At 34.0% G+C, this 12,235-nt stretch overlaps 1 protein-coding gene and 1 long non-coding RNA gene across 2 annotated transcripts in view; one reads left to right on the top strand and one right to left on the bottom strand.

Moving 5' to 3' along the window:
• Window positions 1-12,235, bottom strand: part of LOC143230010 (transcription factor AP-4-like) — a 127,876-nt gene that overhangs the window by 56,148 nt on the left and 59,493 nt on the right. Inside the window, exon 2 of the mRNA XM_076462954.1 lies at window positions 10,182-10,305. Within this exon, the coding sequence (XP_076319069.1) occupies window positions 10,182-10,305 (124 nt within the window). The remainder of the gene's footprint in view (window positions 1-10,181; window positions 10,306-12,235) is intronic.
• On the top strand, window positions 28-10,201 carry LOC143230011 (uncharacterized). The gene is made up of 4 exons (XR_013016181.1): window positions 28-625; window positions 5,103-5,193; window positions 6,366-6,392; window positions 10,155-10,201. It is a non-coding gene; the product is annotated as an uncharacterized LOC143230011 (long non-coding RNA).

Raw genomic sequence — 12,235 nt, 5'->3', positions numbered from 1 at the left:
GAAGTTAGGAGAACATACGACAGACTCTACAACATAGTAAGCCAATAGTATTATTAATTACGTGTAAATACATCCAGATGGGAAAAAGTTGCAAAATAATTAATCATGTATTTCCTCTTCCCACGCGGTTTACACCATGCTTTTCATCTTTGAAACGTTCGAAGAACTATATTTTTCATTCTACAAGTTATATGGCAAGCGCGACACTTTTAAAGGCACAATTTTCGTGCTAAAAGTGACGTAATTCACTTCTAGAACGATTCAAGGAGCACGTGGACCAGTAGAACAGGTGCATATTATATATGTATATAAATGAGACAGCCTTCGGTTAGTCGTTTTCGGGAAAGACAAGACACCCATTCGAGGATTAGAAGCTGAATAGATACAACCTCCAGCCCCTGACGCTATCTGTTTAAGTATTAAAAAGGACGCGTTTATACAGCAAAATCGCGATTTCTGATAAACGGAGACCCATACACACCTAGTCTGCTGCAGAACATCCATGTATCTCATAACTTTGTTTATCACCACCTTCATCAACGCTTGCGCATGCGACGACGACGCCATTTTGTTTCCAGATTCAGTTGACATATCCGGAAATCCATCAACATTTAACGGTTTAAAGGTAAGCAGCTTCATGGTATAGTTTTATATCTATTTATGGTTGTATGTTGGAAAGTGTGAAAACTGTAATGGACAGTGACTCTCCCACCACCTTCCTTGGAAAGTGTGAAAACTGTAACAGACAGTGACTTTCCCACCACCTTCCTGGCGACAGTTTATTTCTAAAGAGGGAGTGAATTTTAATGATGCTTTGACACATTACGCAGATATTAATAAATATAAGGATAGCTCAGTCCAGTTATCTAGGTATCAAAGTAGTTCAAACTTAATATCTATATCTCAGTGTAGTCCAGACCTGGTATCTCAAAGTCACGATAGTTGAGGCGGTATCTGGGAATATGTTAAGAATAATACCGTTCATATAGATATTGGTTCCATACTACGTACATACTAGTCTATGTAATTTTTTCCTGTAACAGACACAGTACCAACCTTCTGAAACTGCGTTTTCTAAAATACCATACCACTCGTATGTAATGTATATCAATCTATATCTCCTGTACCAGATACTATACCACTCGTATGTAATCTATATCTCCTGTATCACATACGATACCACTCATATATAATCTATATCTCCTGCAACAGATACGATACCACTCGTTTGTAAGCTATATCTCCTGTAACAGATATGATACCACTCGTATATAATCTATATTTCCTGTATCACATACGATACCACTCATATGTAATCAATATCTCCTGTAACAGATATGATACCACTCGTATGCAATCTATATCTTCTCTATCAGATACTGAACAACAATTAATCTTCAAACTTACACTTATAGTCTTTAGGATTTTTGCTCATAAACCAACCAGTTTCTCAAACGGGGCCCTTACAGTTTCAACACGATCTGTAGGATAATATTTCATTCTATTTGGATTATGCGCCTCGAAACACTTTCATTTAACAACAAGTGTTCGTTTTCTCTGGTATAAGTTACGAAGAATGATGAAACACAGGAAGTGTGATCTACAAACGATACACCTCGAGAATACGCTGCCAAACGGAAGAAAAATTGGAGAAATGGAAAATAACAAAAGAAACCTGTTCCTTTTCGGCACAACAAGGTCCCTGTATGTCATGACGTCAGCTGTTATTGGGAGGTAATATCGTGTATCTGTATAGTAACAAAAAGCACGCAATCCTAACAACTGTATTGTAAATTCCTTAGTAAGTTTAATATTCAAATGTGCAAGTTTCTCGCCCTCTAATTCACACCCTCTATTCGGAACTTATTTGTACCTCCGTGTTGAACAAATGGTATGTAAAAATGAACCAGAAATACATACATACTGTTTTCGTACGAGAACAAAACGTTTCTAGCAGTATATAAATAACAAACTTAATGGTGAACTACAAGTAACAGATGTGTCTTGTTTTTAATGTGAGACTTGTAACAGAAAAATGGGAACCGGAAATAAAAACCGACCAATTTCCGGTTTAACTCGAACTTAACCTGCGCAGTACAGCATTTGCGTCTGTCACGTGACTTTGATAATATAACTAATACTGTTTTGTTTTCCTCAGAAATGTATCTCTGAGCCTTTGTCAAGTTTCTTGATGTCACATTTAATAGAATACTCATATGAGTAGGACATATCAGTAACACCCACTCATCTATCAACAAACGAATCTTATATTTATTGTGAACCGTGGTGTCTATCTCCAGTTTGAAAAGCCGTGCACTTCGACAAAGCTCAACATTCACTTTTGGCATAAGAGAAGAACAGGCATGAACAATGTTGATGTCAAATTTAGTTTCATAAGCCACATAAATTGTTAGGAAATAATCACATTATCATTCACATTTCAAAGTGTGACGTAACTTGATAAAAATGTGTCGTATGTTATTGTCTAGTGGTTCCTGACATGATTGAAATTACTTTTCACAGTGGACAATACAAGTAGCCCTAACTATGAGTGAAACCAAGACTGTGACGTAATTAACCACTTTAAAGTACGTGAAATAATTTAAATTGATAGATTAACTTAAGCCTTTCCCTTCACTGGGGACGGGTAGTGTTACTTGTTAACAATATATAACTCACTACAGGTAAACACGAATAATACGAATGGAACAAGCCTTAAGAATTTACAGCTGTCAAATTACATACAACATGCTTGATAAATCCTATAGAGATTGTCAAATGCAACAGAAGAGATTACTGAAGTTAATTATGAAGCTTCCTACTTTTAAACCTGCAACGTGCTTACACAAAGTAAGTAACTTACCATTAATAAAAGAGAAATTAGCTCCCCTAGCAAAACGTACTATCGTAAGACATAAATCATTTAACCTCTCGTCACTTTTTTTAGTTCCAGTTTTTATCTTCCTTTACAACTTTGTATTATCTTCACTAACGGCTGCTGTGTTTTTTCCTTGTTACAACACTTAATGTCCAAACAAAAATCGGGTAAGGTTATTCATTTTTAACACACAATACACAGGTATCTCCATCAGTAAGAATTAGTGGTACTGACGTCACTCTTCATGGTGGTTTGTGTTATTTGTTGGGTGTGTTATGAAACCTGCTAAACAACTGTGTTTATGTGAAGTAACTTATATTTACACTGTCAGCAAATAAAATACGTTTGTTGTTTGTTTCTTTTTTATTAAAAGTTTTGCGCAAATAGTTAATTACATTTATCTGTCACAAGTTAGGAATTGACACACGAGAGAGGGATGACTGATTAAGAGTATACACAGGCAACTCGTATTCAACTAAAAGAATAGTTGGACATGAACAAAACTCCCAACGTGGGAAACATATTTTCACAGCAATCCTCAGAAAAGTTGAATAATTATACTAACCATTAGACCTCCTTGACTAATAAAACAGATGTTATGTAGTTAAATTAATGAACAGTTGTAGGACAGATCCATTAACTTCAACTGAATATTGAACTTTGATAAATACACTGTTAACAAAACGTTAAATTTAATCTTGCAAATAATTAACGATTTACATTCAGAAGAAATCTTCGTGTAGTATCCATGGGGTACCTCTCCCCCCCCCCACCAGTGGCAAAGCTGTATGTCTGCGGAGTTAAACCGCTAGAAACCAGGTTTTGACACCCGATTCAAACAAACAAACATAATCCATGGTGTAGACTTGTGGTGAATCAGCAGTACATATGGAATTTTGTGACAATAAAATATCTGGTTCCAAAGCACAGATAGCTCATTGTGTGGCTTTATGTTAAATAACAAATAATGAAAGCATGATTTAGAACTGCTAACGAAAGAGAGCGATCAGTGAGACACAGACAGAGGGCGGAAATGAATCAAATTCATTTAAATTACTTTTAGTTATAAAACTTTTTCAAGACGTAATGTATAGACAGACGTCGCGGCCATACGCAAAAGCTAATTATAACGAAAGTGTCTGGGAATCGTGTGTGGCCAACAGCATGATTAAAATATCTGTAAGTCACATGTTAGCTAAGACTAGTCTTATTCTATTGAGTAAAACAGCTGTAAGTTGTACATTATCTAAACCCAGTCATATTCTGTTGATTAAAATAACTACAAATTGCACATTAATCAAGCCTAACCACATTCTTTTAGTTAAAATAGCCGCAAATTTTACCTTGGCTAAGCCTAGATTTATCCTGTTAATTAAAATAGCTGCAAACTGTACATTAACCAAACCTAGCTTTATTTTGTTAATTAAAATACCTGCAATATTCTCTTCAGCTAAGTTAAACCTTATTTTGTTGATTAGCACTATTTAATCCAGGACACTGTGTGACGTGACACATTGATCACAGCACTTGAATCTCACTGTGAAGTGACACATTAATTACAGCACTTGAATCTCACTGTGAAGTGACACATTGATTACAGCACTTGAATCTCACTGTGAAGTGACACATTGATCACAGCACTTGAATCTCACTGTGAAGTGACACATTGATTAGAGCACTTGAATCTCACTGTGAAGTGACACATTGATTAGAGCACTTGAATCTTACTGTGAAGTGACACATTGATCACAGCACTTGAATCTCACTGTGAAGTGACACATTGATCACAGCACTTCAATCTCACTGTGAAGTGACACATTGATCACAACACTTGAATCTCACTGTGAAGTGACACATTGATCACAGCACTTGAATCTCACTGTGAAGTGACACATTGATCACAGCACTTCAATCTCACTGTGAAGTGACACATTGATCACAACACTTGAATCTCACTGTGAAGTGACACATTGATTACAGCACTTGAATCTCACTGTGAAGTGACACATTGCTTCCAGCACTGGAATCTCACTGTGAAGTGACACATTGATTACAGCACTTGAATCTCACTGTGAAGTGACACATTGATTACAGCACTTGAATCTCACTGTGAAGCGACATATTGATTACCGCACTTGAATCTCACTGTGAAGTGACACATTGATTACAGCACTTGAATCTCATTGTGAAGTGACACATTGATCACAGCACTCTCGTGTTTCAGATTCCAGAATCGTTACTCATCAAGATGAGCACTGCGAAGAACTTTACTCAGTTCGTGAATGAATTTTTGATAGACGTTCCTTACATCTTTGGTAGGTGCAATTTTCTCTCTTGGTCTAAAGCTAATCCTAGAAAACACGGAATTATTAACCATTAACAATGTCGATGGTTTATCTACAACACTGGAGTAAAGCTTATATTTCAGAATAATTTTTATAGTCTTGGTTTTATCGTAAAATATAATAATATGTCAGGAAAGACGCAGTGTATAATTCACTTTTTCCTGTTGTTTATTTTCCATATTTTTCATCATCTCACATCAACGAGAGTTTGATGTTCACTCTCTGAGTTTCTTCACCAAGTCGTTTCCAAAGAAACTCCAAAGATGTGATGAATTTAAATTATTTATGTAAACACTTTGTTGGCAAACGATATTTTTTGTAAAATGGATAATTTGAACGTCGAAAGATAGCGGAACATGACAAGCAAAACGGTCTGACATTTGTTACAAAATAACAACAATTGCAGATGATTCCATCTAATTTATTCTTCTCGGAATTCAGAATCAAAGATATATTGGCTTATAATGATCCTCCAATTTATGGAATGTAACTTACCATGTTTAAAGTACTTTTTGTGTCTCATCAACTAGCCCAACTAAAGAGTTGTACGTTTTGTTTTTTTTAATTTCGAGCAAAGTTACACAAGGGTTATCTGCGCTAGCCGTCCCTAATTTAGCAGTATGAGACTAGAGAAAGCAGCTAGTGATCACCACCTACCGCCAACTGTTGGGCTACTCTTTTACCAAGGAATAGTGGGATTGACCAGCATATTATAACGCCCTCACGGTTGAAAGGGCGAGTATATTTGGTGCGACTGGAAAAAGAGTTGTAGTATTGACGTAATGTCTTCTAAACACTAAGTTATCGGACTCTGGCTCCGATAAACTGTTATTTTTTATCCTAAATACGTTGAAATATTTTAGTACTTTCCCTAAATTTTCATTTAAATCATAATTCCCTATATTCTACACACCTCTAGTGTCATTTAACTCATAATTCCCTATATTCTACACACCTCTAGTGTCATTTAAATCATAATTTCCTATATTCTACACACCTCTAGTGTCATTTAAATCATAATAGAACTGCAAATAATACGTTCTAATGTTTTCACAACAAAATTTGGTGTTTAGTGTTGTTTAAAGAAAGTGTCTCTGATGTTAAAACAGAATGTATTTACATTTTTTTTTTCAATTTTCCAGAAAGACGTAAGGACGTAAGCGTGCCGGGTAAGTTATCCATTAAATTACTTTTCTCTCGTGTACTCTATCGCTATATTACAATGGTGTCATTATTGACGTAATACGCAACTTTCGGACATATAGACTAACAAATCTAAAACATGGGATTAAACGGACATCATAAAAGGAGAAATAGACACGAAAATGTGTGTGTACAGTTTTTTTGTCGAATGAGATTCTGGATCATTGGTTTTTATATTTAATTTGAGAATTTGAACATATTTAAAACAAACAAAGTAATATTAAATTATTGTGGTCTAGCTCTCTATTCCCTCTGTATTTACATCACCTTTCACGCTATCATATGGTGACTTGATGAGTTATTAACGTAAAGATATATAGGAGTACAGTGTAGGAGTATAGTAGAATATGGTGATATTTCCAAAGTGATCAGAAGTATAGCTTAATATTATAATGGTGATATAATAATACGGTGTAGTAATTCAAGTGATATATTAATACAACTTATTGGTTTCATAGCGATACAGTAATATAATATAATTGGTACACATACATGAATATTCACGTATAATGTAAGTGCTATGATTTAGAAAATTTTATTATAGTACAAGATTTAAACCTATTTTACAATTCGATAGTTTATCGCATGTTTGTTTACGTAACTGTGTAAGAATGATACACTGTTTAGCTCAATTATTGTAAATTGGCGTTTGTATTATTGCGCCATGTTAACAGAACCTTCTATTTGTTGCAGTTTCTTTAACTGATCATTATTTCGCGTAAAATTAGTTTATATAAAGTTCTAAGCCCCGATCAGGATATAACTACGTTTATAATGTGTAGATCAACTTAAGTTAGAAAAAGTTAGACTGCGTTATGGTGAGTTTAACCTCACAGAGCATACAGTGACGATTTCTAAAATGAAGTAGTTACTGATTGTATCTTTATAACAGAGAAGAGGGAAAATAGGTTGTCTTTTTCAATGTGTTCTAAAACAACCGAACCAATTTGTGGGGCCCTTGACGAAGATGAAGACAATTACTTAAAGTTTGGATACAACTGAGATAACCAATAGTGTAACGGGCATTCATACATACGTTCGATTTGTTTTATTATATTACTTTAAAACAAGTGGACTGCATGCTGTTTGTTTATTGTTGATATTTATAGCCTGCAAGTCACAGACACCTAACGTACAAAATCCAGCCCATACATACATACATAAGAACAGACAATAATAACACAATAGTTACATAGTAGCATAGTATAATATTAGACCAGAGATATAGTTATATAATATAACATTATAACAGTGATATAATAGTACTTTGTAACTTTTCTATAGTGATATAGTAACAGAGTAATGTAACTTCAGCAGTGGTAAAATTAATGAGTAGTTGTGCATAGAGGTATATTCGATATAATATTAATATGAATGGATACTACTGTCTATATGTGTATTGGATATGATGGTAAAATAAATAGATAGTATTGTGTATGTAGTTGTGTATTAGATATACAGTAATAGTATTAATGGATAGTTGTATATAGTTGTGTACTAGAGATATACGGTAGTAACATTAATGGATAGTCCTGCCTTGTTGTGAATTTACTATACACTGCTGGCCGAAACCTTAAGGCCAATGAGCATAAAGAAAAAAATATGCATTTTGCGCTGCTAGACTCAACCACTTATTTAAGTAGAGCTTCGAAAGATGAAAATAAGAAAAGGGAAAATAAAAATAAAAAACGTTTTTAACATTTAATAGGGAAAATGTGAACACTATGAAATTATCCTAAAAACTAGCTGGTCAAAAGATTAAGACTATACTGAAACGAAGCATTAATCGCTAAACACGTAACAAAATTGAGTCATTTGTGTTCAAGCATTAGCCTTGTCAACATCTTCCACTGACATCTCCTGTGTTACATTGGGTAAAAAACATGGCAAAGGCTAAAAAGTTGACAGAGTTTGAACGTGGCAGAATTGTCGAGCTGTAAAAGCAAGGTCTCTCTCAACGTGACATCACTGGTGAGATTGGGTGTAGTAAAACTACTGTTACAAATTTCTTAAAAGACTCTGAGGAATACGGAAGGAGAATTTCAAGTGGTCGGCCCAAGAAAATTTCGCCGGCGTTGAGCAGAAGAATTCGACGGGTTGTCCGGTAAGACACCAGCCGATCGTCGAACCAGGTTAAGGCCCTTACGGACGCAAAATGCAGCTCAAGAACAATGTAACGACATCTACGAGAGAAAGACTTCAAAAACCATAAACGTCTTCAAAGACCACGCCTCCTTCTACACCACGAAACAGCTCGGTTAAACTTTGCTGAGAAGCACCAAACATGGGACGTAGAAAAGTGGAAGAAGGTTTTGTTTTCTGATGAGATAAATTTAATTGGGATGGTCCAGATGGCTTCCAACGTTACTGGCATGATAAGGATGTCCCACCGGAAACATTTTTTACACGACACAGTGGAGGAGGTTCCATCATGATCTGGAGTGCTTTCTCCTTCCATGGAACAATGGAGCTTCAGGTTATACAGGGGTGTCAAACAGCAGCTGGCTACATTGGCATGTTGAAGAGAGCGTCTTCATTGACTGAAGGCCCTCGCTTGTGTAGAAATGACTGGATCTTTTAACAGGACAATGTTGCACTCCACAATGCTCGCAGGACAAAGGACTTTTTCATAGCGAATAACGTGATTCTTTTGGGCCACCCAGCGTGTTCGCTTGAACAGAACTCCATTGAAAATGTTTTGGGGTGGATGGCAAGGGAAGTCTATAGAAATGGACGTCAATTCAAACAGTGCATGATCTTTGTGAAGCCATCTTCACCACTTGAATAACATTCCAGCCAGCCTTCTGCAAACGCTTATATCGACCATGATAAAGCGAATGTTTGCAGTTATTTACAATGACGGCCGGGCAACTCACTACTGAGACCTCTTGTTGGGCATTTCTTACTCTGTTTAGGACTTCTTTTTGGTATGGTCATAAACATTTGACCAGCTAGTATTTAGGCTAATTTCATAGTGTTCACATTTTCACTATTAAATGCTAAAAAAATTATTTTTATTTTCCCTTTTCTTATTTTCATCTTTCGAAGCTCTACTCAAATAAGTAGTTGAGTCTAACAACGAAAAATGCACATTTTTTTCTTTGTGTTCATTGGCTTTAAAATTTTGACCAGCAGTGTATACAGTGAAAACATTAATGGATAATCGGGTTGTGTGTTTTATGTATATAGTAGTAACATTAATGTATAGTTTTTGTGTTTAAATCTGTATTAAATATATAATGGCAAATAATTTGATAGCTGCTTCTGTAGTAACATCAATGGATAGTAGTGTCTGGTTGTGTATTTTATATAAACAGTAATAACATTAATGGATAATCGTGTCCAGTTGAGTATTTTATGTATATAGTAATAACATTAATGGATAGGCGTGTCTAGTTGTGTATTTTATGTGTATAGTGGTAACATTAATGGATCGTTTTTGTGTCTTAATATGTATTAGGTATATAGCAGTAAATAGGTGGATAGCTGCTTCTACTTATTTCTGTAGTCTATATATCCTCTAGTAAAAAACTAAATAGTTTCGTCTAGTTGTGTATTGTATATGTAGAGTAGTAACGTTAATGGATAGTCGTGTGTAGTTCTGTATTTCATAATATAGTAGTAACATTACTTAATTGTTATGCTTAGTTGTGTACTACATATATAATGGTCTTAACGTTTTATTTACGATTAATAAAGTCATAAACATACTTATTTATATTATTTAGCTACTCCGGCAACTTGCAGAACCATACCTTGACATAGTGGAGCTTCCTAAGTCTTCTGACCCGTTGCTTGTGTCATGGCCTCCATGCACGAGACTTAAAAGATGTAGTGGTTGTGCTACCAGCTCCTTACTCACTTGCGTTCCTACGAAGACTAAAACAGTATCATTAAAGGTTTGTATCTTCTCTGCTCTGATATAGCAACGATTAACGTTCATATGCTCTTGTGATAGGTTCAGTGATTATACATAACATTTAGAGATCATATGCTATTGATATAAGACAGTGAAAAAACATAACAATTAAAGTTTATGTGTTTTTTGGGATAGGCTCAGTGATTATATACAACAATAAAGTTTATGCGTTGTTGGGATAGGGTCAGTGATTATATATAACAATTAAAGTTTATATGTTGTTAAAATAGGGTCAGTGATTATATGTAACAATTAAAGTTTATGCGTTGTTGGGATAGGGTCAGTGATTATATATAACAATTAAAGTTTATATGTTGTTAAAATAGGGTCAGTGATTATATATAACAACAAAGTTTATGTGTTGTTGGGATAGAGTCAGTGATTATATATAACAATTGAAGTTTACATGTTGTTGGGGAAGGGTCAGTGATTATATATAACAATTAAAGTTTGTGTTTTTGGGATAGGGTTAGTGATTATATATAACAATTAAAGTTTATGTGTTTTTGAAATAGGATCAGTGATTATATATAACAATTGAAGTTTACATGTTGTTGGGGAAGGGTCAGTGATTATATATAACAATTAAAGTTTATGTGTTTTTGGGATAGGGTTAGAGATTATATATAACAATTAAAGTTTACATGTTGTGTTGGGAATAGGTCAGTGATTATATATAACAATTAAAGTTTACATGTTTTTTGGGATAGGGTCAGTGATTATATATAACAATTAAAGTTTATGTGTTTTGGGATAGGGTCAGTGATTATATATAACAATTAAAGTTTATGTGTTTTTTGGGATAGGGTCAAAGTGATTATATATAACAATTAAAGTTTATGTGTTGTTAAAATAGGGTCAGTGATCATATATATAACAATTAAAGTTTGTGTGTTGTTGGGATAGGGTTGAGTGATTATATATAACAATTAAAAGTTTATGTGTTTTGGAATAGGATCAGTGATTATATATAACAATTGAAGTTTACATGTTGTTGGGATAGGGTCAGTGACTATATATATAACAATTAAAGTTTATGTGTTTTTGGGATAGGGTTAGGATTATATATAACAATTAAAGTTTATGTGTTGTTGGGATAGGATCAGTGATTATATATAACAATTAAAGTTTACATGTTTGTTGGGATAGGGTCAGTGATATATATATAACAATTAAAGTTTATGTGTTTTTTTGGGATAGGGTCAGTGACTATATATAACAATAGCACCAAGGTAAGTTTATGTGTTGTTAAAATAGGGTCCATGATTATATATAACAATTAAAGTTTATGTGTTGTTGGGATAGGGTTAGTGATTATATATAACAATTACAAAGTTTATGTGTTTTTTGGGATAGGGTTAATGATTATATATAACAATTAAAGTTTATGTGTTTTTAGGATAGGGTCAGTGATTATATATAACAATTAAAGTTTATATGTTGTTAGAAATAGGGTCAGTGATTATATATAACAATTAAAGTTTATGCGTTGTTGGGATAGGGTCAGTGATTATATATAACAATTAAAGTTTATATGTTGTTGAAATAGGGTCGAGTGATTATATATAACAATTAAAGTTTATATATTTGTTATGTATTTGTTGGGATTAGTGGTCAGTGATTATATATAACAAAGTTTATGTGTTGTTAGGATAGAGTCAGTGACCATATATATAACAAAGTTTATGTGTTGTTGGGATAGAGTCAGTGATTATATATAACAATTAAAGTTTATGTGTTGTTGGGATAGGGTTAGTTAGAGATTATATATAACAATTAAAGTTTATGTGTTTTGGGATAGGGTTAGTGATTATATATAACAATTAAAGTTTATGTGTTTTGGGATAGGGTCAGTGATGATATATATAACAATTAAAGATTTATGTGTTT

This window comes from Tachypleus tridentatus, chromosome 10 (assembly GCF_004210375.1).
Source record: "Tachypleus tridentatus isolate NWPU-2018 chromosome 10, ASM421037v1, whole genome shotgun sequence".
NCBI lineage: Eukaryota > Metazoa > Arthropoda > Merostomata > Xiphosura > Limulidae > Tachypleus > Tachypleus tridentatus.
Note: the sequence above shows the minus strand (reverse complement) of the source record. Positions and strands in the feature narration are given on the sequence as shown.